General features: G+C 43.6%; 1 protein-coding gene across 2 annotated transcripts in view; it reads left to right on the top strand.

Moving 5' to 3' along the window:
• Nucleotides 1-843: 843 nt before the first annotated feature.
• Nucleotides 844-8,472, top strand: part of ccdc85ca (coiled-coil domain containing 85C, a) — an 84,051-nt gene continuing 76,422 nt past the window's right edge. For both annotated transcript variants that reach the window (XM_063224107.1, XM_063224106.1), the window contains exon 1: nt 844-1,904. In XM_063224107.1, the coding sequence (XP_063080177.1) occupies nt 1,196-1,904 (709 nt within the window). In that variant the 5' untranslated portion in view covers nt 844-1,195. The remainder of the gene's footprint in view (nt 1,905-8,472) is intronic.

Below are 8,472 nucleotides of genomic sequence, written 5' to 3'. Positions count from 1 at the left end.
AAATAACGCTGGTCTCTGTGCGCTTTTCTTTTAATAGTGGGAAATACGTTGTTAGGCCTATCCATAATAATGTCTTTGGACGCACAGTTTTGTGCAGTCTAGACACTTCATTCACAGATAAATAACGAAACTACATGATCCTTCAGAGTAAGGCACATACACCAAAAACCAAAGCATGAACAGCTCCTTAATAGTAATATAAATAAGTCACCAGAAAGAGGACATGGACAATGTGTTGTTTGTTTGTGGTTGGTATTTGGAACAAGCACATTTAACTGAGAAAATAGTTCGCCTAAATCTTATGGAATATATGAAGAGTTCAGATGCAAAACCCCCTAAGTGCCTTTTCAGAAAATAATCTCAATTCATTTTTATTTAATAAAAAGCTATCAAAATTGCGTATTATTTTATTTACGTAATATAACTATTTATATGTATTATCAAGTACATAAATGTAAACCAAACCGACAACGGGGTTCTCTAAAAATATAGAAGTGCAGGTCTTCAGAAATGGAGTTAGGGGGTTTTGCATCTGAACTCTTCATTTGTTGATTTTTGTTGTGACTTAACTATTACTATTAACTATTGCGCATTAGTTTTGATCTCCTCTTCAAAATGTTGTCATAATTCCACGAGATAAAAGTGACATGCATACGAGCTTTATTTTGCCCCCCAAATCAAATTTGTAATTAGCCTGAGTCGTGGGAGGGAACTTCATCAAATCAAATCGCCTGCTCTGCCCTGAGCAAATGCGCTGACAGCATGACGCGGAGCTTTGGCTGACTGGGGATCAGTGGAACGCAGCCACAGCGCTTTTCTCATCATTCATCAGGTCGTGTTCTAGGTCGGACGGAACAGGTAGACTACAGCGCTGCTCTTCGCCACAACAACGAAGAGGACTTTCTTCAAAAGCAATTGAACAGAGAGAGAGACGACTGTTTTGACCATTGTGGATATATCAATATCGACTTCATATCGATTTTGCTGGATTGCTCCTAGTTATCCAAACTCAAGATCGATTCGGTGCGTGAAATCCGTCCCTTCTCGGGTTTGTGCATGTGTCCTTTTAGCCGATTCGAGTCAATAATGCAGACAGTTTTAAGGTTTGTGTTACCCATAAAGTTAATTTGAATCAGTCGCTTATACATTTCTGTCTCGCCGCCTTTGGAACGGACTCGAAACGCCGGGTGGAAACATGGCAAACAACAGTGACGGTCCGAGGGATGATTTCAGTAAAATTGCGGACGAGGAGCTTATAACATGGAGCAAAGAGGATTTAATTGAAAGTCTCAGAAAGATAGATGGTGACAGACTCGGTTTGATGGTCGAACATGGGAACCTGATGAAGGACGTGAACCGGAGGCTGCAGGTTCACCTTCACGAGATCCGGAGTTTGAAAGAAGTCAACCAGAAGCTCCAGGACGACAACAACGAGCTCCGAGAGTTGTGCTGCTTCTTGGACGATGACAGGCAAAAGGGCAAGAAACTGTCTCGGGAATGGCAGCGGTTTGGCAGGTACACGGCCAGCGTCATGTGGAAAGAGGTTGGTATGTACCAGCACAAGCTCAAAGAGCTGGAAGCTAACCAAGAAACAGTGATGCGCGAAAACGTGGAGTTGAAGGAGATTATAATGATGTTGGACGAGGACAGGAACGGTGCTGGATCCAGAAGTTCCATTGATAGCCAGTCCAGTTTGACTAACCTGAACGGAGGGTCCGGTACCGTGAGGGATGTAGGAGACGGCAGCAGCACGTCCAGCACCGGCAGCGCGGGGAGCCCGGACCATCACCACAACCACATAGGCCTTCACAAGCCCACCGAGCCCAAGGTCTCAAACATGGGCCGGTCCATGGATGACCTGTCCAGCTCCCAGCATCACAGAAGCATACCCAGTGGACTGAACGGTGAGTCGGAATGAAGGCACTCTGAATAAGCTCTTGCGCGCTCATGTTGTAAAATTGTTTGCTGTGAATTGGCATTGCAGTGGATGGTTTAATAAAAAGAAGTTACTTAAGAGAAGTTTGTTGTGAAAACTGGGATCACTTCAGAACTCAGTGCTGGGGTTGTAAAGTGTAATTTGCAATGCCAGAAATCAGATGGGGTGTCAATCATGTCTCCCAGTTTTGTGGGCACACAAGTCCAAGATGCAGAGATGAAGAAGATTATATGTCATGGTGGGCTTCATCACGGAATTGATGATGGCGAGGACTTATGTGTCTTTTTGAGGCTTTTTTGGAGCTTTATTACACAGGGCAGTGTGAGAGGAGACAGTCAGGAGAGAGAGACTTGATAGGGGAAATGGAAAAAGCCTGGCCAAGGCCGGACTCAAACCTGGGTCCCCTTCATTTAGCATGCTGCCCCAAAGAGTTGTGTGCCTTTTTGGAGGCAAAAATATCACGAGGATGGCAATTCTGAAAGCACCAAATTGAATGATCTGATTACAAAATCAACAGATCATAAGATATCAGAATGCATTCATTCACATAGGCCTACCTGTAGCGTAGGATTCTGGAATGGACCCCAGTAATGTGATTGGAGTCTATTGTGGATGGACTTGGCCTGTTTTGGTGTTGTCTGCCATGTAGGGAAGAGACATGTGTTTTTTATATGTGTGTTTATGCATTGCATCCTGCAAGGACATGATTGAAATGTTAGTTTGCCTGTGCAGGTCCAGTCTCTGATGAGCTGAGAGCCACACACACATGCTGTCCACATCCACCCTGGATCCCACATGTAGCAGGCTGGAGGCATCAGGCATCAGGCCACTGAGGCGGGCAGGCACTCAGTTTAGTTTGTGTACAAGACGGCGTTGTTTGGCGCTGACTGGTGCCGACAGCTCCCACTGTTCCAGGCGGCTAGCACAGATGGCACGGTGCTAATGACTCCAAACCCCGGCCCAGGAAAGCAAACCTAATGAGGATTAAATGCCATTTAAGATCTATTGCTCCACACTGCGCAACACAGGCTATGCAGGCCGCTCACGCAAGACACACACAGCCGCACAGCCACACAGGCAGGCAAGGCAGGGCAGGGCAAGGCAGGAGGCTGGAGGCTGGGGGTCTGAACAATAACATGCCAAAGGTCCAGGGAGTGGATAATGTGTAAACATTACTAATAATGACGTCAAACTGCAAACGATTTTTGAGCAACTTGTGCAGGCTTTAATTATTGCAGTGCTATAATAGCCTTATATCACCTATTGGAATGAGTAATCCATGCAACACAGGAGGTCAGTCTGTATAGTCTGTGTTTTGCTCAATCTTAGTCTAGACTTGGACATGAAAGACTGTATGATTAAAGATGAACGATTGTATTTATTAATGAATGTGATGAAATAGTATTGTGATTGAGATTACTTATGGCCTCAAAAGAAGCCTTTATGTTTCCCCCAAGACTCATGTTTCTGCAGAGCAATTGTTTATGAGTGCATGAGGCTGCAATATTGTGATTGAGAGGGTTTTTTGTGCTTTATACAGTAAAGGTTGTCACACTGTAATGCTGTCACAATTTGATTCACTTCCTTTAAGTAGGCGTTTTTACTGTAGGAGGACGTGATTTATTTGTCCATCCGAGATGTAGTATAACAGAATGTCATTGTTGACACGGTGCAGCTGTTCACAATGTACAGTGCACTTCACTTGTGTTATCAGACAGCAACTAACTCCTTCTCCAGTGAAAATGTATATGAGGATGATAAAGCACATGAAAAATATTCTAATGTATATGAAATGCACACACATCTATGTTTACATTTTGGTTTCATTGCTAAATCAGCTTGGTTCTTTTAGCCCCTCCATGGAGAGGTATTATAAGCTGTTAGTTACATAAATGGTACTAAATTCACCCCTAGTCTTACAGTAATCTGTTGCTTACAAAATCTCATACTAGCAATGTTGTTATTATGTAGCCACTAGCCACGTTTTTTTCTCAGTAAACAGTGAGTGGGACCCATCAGCACTAAGAGGCTATAGTACAGATGTTGTCACTTCAATCTGTACATGGCCACTGTTGGGGCTTCTCTGGGAGGAACTGGAGATGGAGCTGGAGGTCGAGGTGGCTATCTCTTCCACTTCTCTCATCCTACTGTAAAGAAGCTCCCCTGATTTACAGCATGGCATGGAGCAGAGAGAGAGAGAGAGAGGGAGAGAGGGAGAGAGAGAGAGGGGTGAAAAAGTGAGAGAGAGAGTGCATGAGAGAGAGAGAGAGAGAGAGAGAGAGAGAGAGAGAGAGAGAGAGAGTGCATGAGAGAGAGAGAGAGAGAGAGAGAGAGAGAGAGAGTATGGATGAGCAAGGCAGTGAGTAAGAAAAAAAAGAAAGAGCGAGAGAGAGAGAGAGCATGAGTGATCTAAACAGCCTCAAAGCGTTCGCTCCTGTCGCCATGCAGTGAGGTGCCCATGCACTTTTTCCGATCATTTGTGATCGTAAATTCCCAGAAGCAATCCCAGAGAGCCATGGCAGGGCAGGCTCAGAAACACACACACACACACACACACACACACACACACACACACACACACACACACACACACACACACACACACACACACACACACACACACACACACACACACACACACACACACACACACACACACACACACAGTGCTCAAAGCCCAGAGTTTCTGGAGCATGGGTCTCTGAGTGATGGCCTACCTACCCCCCTACCCCCCCGCAGAGGTGCTGGCCTTGTGACGTGGGCCGGGGACACGAGCTGATTTAGTGGCCTCCCTCCATACACAATAAAAGCACGCCGTCGTCCATCATAGAACAACACCGAGCCTCTAGTCTACCAGTTCTCTTTCAGTCGCTCGTTCGACTGCTCTCCTATGGGTAATATTGTGACCAGGGGACTACATCAGGCAGGGGGATTATTCAATATAATTTGTGTGTGTGTGTGTGTGTGTCCATCGTCTATCATACAGCAACACTGGGCTGTGCCGCTAGTCTACCCGTCTACGACAGTAGTCTATCTATTGTGACCAGCGGACTGCATCACCGTGTGTGTGTGACATAGGAAGTGGGATCCTGCACTATTCATTTTTGTGTGTGTGTGTGAACGGTGCCTACACAGTTTCATGCATATTTACTGTGTAATAGATTTTAACTGTGGTGAAATGGTTGCTCTTAGTATGTGAAGCAAAGATGCAAAGGAAGTCGGTCTCTCTGTGCTCTCTCTCTCTCTCTCTCTCTCTCTCTCTCTCTCTCTCTCTCTCTCTCTCTCTCTCTCTCTCTCTCTCTCTCTCTCTCTCTCTCATTCTAAAACACACACGCACGCACGCACGCGCGCGCACACACACACACACACACACACACACACACACACACACACACACACACACACACACACACACACACACTACTGCCGTCTCTACTGCCGTCTCTCTTTTGGTGCATGTCAATCAGTCTATTTTGTGCTGCAGTGGAGTGGTGTCTCTGGCTTTATATTCCTGTTAGCATGGACGGGGCGTAGCACAGGGGATTCACAGATCTTATCAGAAGCACACGGTGTCTTGGCTCTGACTCTGGCTGTCTCTGCCTGACCGCCGCCAGTGTTGCCAGATTGTGCGGTCCCCCCCCCGCCCAAATGAGTTCTGAAGGATGGCTCTCTGTGGGTAGCCTATAACAGGGTTTTTCCATAGCTTTATGGCCATAGAAATCAATAGAATTTGGATCAAATTGGGCAGGATTTAGTGCCTCCAGGTGTTTTTTTTGGAAAATTTTCTGGGCTGGAAATAATCAGTTACATCTGGCAACCCTGGCTGCTGCCGTGATAGAGAGGAGGAAAGTGTGTGAAAGCCTGCCAAGTCGGACATAGTGTTTGGATTTCTTGACCTTTGCCAATCTCTCCGGTATGTCAGGTGTGGTAATAATTGTTCTCGTCTTGTCCGTTTCACTTTTATTTTCTAGCTCTAGTTTTTTTTTTTTGTACTGTACCAACTTTTCAGGATCGCTGAAGTGTTTTTCCTTGAAAGTCCGTATTTCACCACTATGTCAAACAGTTTCTCCAAACATGGTCTGTGACTGCCTGTGTCTTTCCTCGCCCAGTGCATTTTCACACTGTCAGGGAAATCCCTCCCTGCTTGCAAATCACGACAGACTGAATCAAATGTACAAGCATGCAGGATTTGTTCTACATAAGAGTTTCTCACATAATGTTATAGTTGTTACATTTAGGAGAGATACTGTAACTGAGAACATAATACTTTTCCATAATTCTTGTCCACTTTTATGTCTGCCCCGTCCATTTTGTATGCAAACTGAATGTGAGGATCTGACTAAGGGCAGGTTGAGGTGTTGCAAGGAGATTGGTGATGGAGGAGGTGGAGGAGAAGGGCAAAATAAAGGAATACAGAAGGAGTAATAGGTTGGATCTGAATATCAAGAAGGGCTGAGGTGTTAGTTGGCAGGATGTGGAAAAGGCAAAAGTAAAGGGGGAAAGGCAGGAGAGAATGACCAAGTAAAGGAGGAGAAGGTGAAAACAGAAGAGGAGGAGTAGCAAAGCTTGGCAAGTGAGGGTGTTTAATGAGGAAGACAGGTGCACGTATGAGGTCTATGTGTTGTAGAGGCCAGGAATATATTTGTATGATAGGCCTACATGTATTTAAATGGTGTTAATGCTGTATGCTCTGACACATGAGGCACAGAAAATGACAAATGACAAGCTGTACTAAGATTGACTGGTTTGATGTGAGAATGACTCTCCAAATGACAAATAAAGGGTAAAGTGACTAAAAGAGAAGAAGCAGAGGGAGGTGTTATCAGACCCATTCTGCCTGGGCCCTCAGCCCTTTCTGTCAGGCCTCTGTGTGCAGACGGCCCGGCCCGGCCGCCTGTGACAGATCTGCCTGGCTCTGTGATTGGATTCATGCTGATTGCCACTAACCCAAACTGCAGACAGCACAGGACAGCACACAACGCTGATTCACAGGGCCACCCGAGACGGCCCGTGATGAAAACCCCCAAATGAAATGAGAGAACGACATGTTCTAGCTTCTAACCCAGGTGAAAAACCCATATACTTTAAGAATTCTTTTTTGACCGTACTAAGTACAAAGTGTACTATTTTCGGCGATTTAAAGTGCGCTTCATTGCACTATTAGTGCGCTGAAGCACTACTAGAGCAGTACTTCAGCACACTTGCAGCACACTGAGGATGCTAAATTGGCACCGCTTTTGGACAGCTTTAAGTGCACTACAAGCATACTTTTGAAAGTATGCTCCAAACACGCTTTTCATGCATTCGTATGGCATAAAGAGTGTGCTGGAGTACACTTCTATGACATTTTGTTGTTACTTGAAGTTCAATAAAAGTATGTTAACTTCATGCTTCTTTGGACTACAATGGAACACTTTAAGTCTGTAAAAAGTACATCATTAAGTATTGTAAATATATTAACAGGTATGCTTGAAGTATGTTTACAGTACACTCCCAATTACATGAAATAACATAAATTTTCATTTTCATGCAAACCAAAGATATTCCTTAGAGATAAATGGCTTTCTGTTTGGGAAATTTAGCTCCAAGAAGTGCATCGCATGATGGTGAATGCATGATGGTGCATGATGGGTAAATGCACTTTGTGTAAGCACACTTTGAATATATTTGGGTGAAGTACAATCATGGTGCACTTAGAAAAAGTATACTTCCAATATGTTAAAGTGATTTACTTAAAGAAAGTGCAATTGCAATATGTTCATAAAAAATACACTTCTAGTAAGTTCACTATTAGAACACTATTAGTATATTCCTGTAAATACACTTTAGCCAAACATCTTTCAAGTCCACTTTAAGTATGGTTGGCTAAGTGTACTTTCTTTAAGAGCAACTTAATTACATCTAATTTTAAGTACACTTTAAATAAGCATATTGTAAACATACTTTTTCTTGGCACAAAAAGTATGAGTGCACTTTAAACATGCTAAGTACACTTCAGTCGTGCTTTTATTGTACTAAATTGAACCACTTTTTCACCTGGGAACATAGCTGTTTATGTACCCGAAAGATCTCTCAGTTTCTCATTGTGAAGGGTATTTGCTTACACACACACATTGTGCTTATGACAAATATGAAGGCATTTATACGGCAGACTATGGAATTCCGACATGGATATAACAGCAAATAGGAAAGCACATACAGTATATAACCTGATGGAGCAAATACTGTACAGCAGCCCCCTAACTTAAAATAGACTTGAAAAACAACAACAACATCAAGTCATTTGGTGAGTGTCTATGTATCACAGTATCTTTGGCTTTGTGTTGTTACTAATGGATTACTCATTACTTACATTTAGAAGTCAGTAATCTAAGTAGCGGGTGTCTAGACACTATAAGGCCTGGTCTGGTGGTTGGTTTCTTAATGATCGGCATATACCATATGATTTGTTTATATCATTAGTGCTTCAAACTTCCAACTCAGTTTTTTTTTAAAAGTCTTAAATACACATTGATGAGGAGGAAGCAATATTTGTT

Source organism: Engraulis encrasicolus, chromosome 19, assembly GCF_034702125.1.
Source record: "Engraulis encrasicolus isolate BLACKSEA-1 chromosome 19, IST_EnEncr_1.0, whole genome shotgun sequence".
Lineage (NCBI taxonomy): Eukaryota > Metazoa > Chordata > Actinopteri > Clupeiformes > Engraulidae > Engraulis > Engraulis encrasicolus.
The sequence above is the reverse complement of the archived record's forward strand: the minus strand, read 5'-3'. Positions and strand labels throughout refer to the sequence as shown.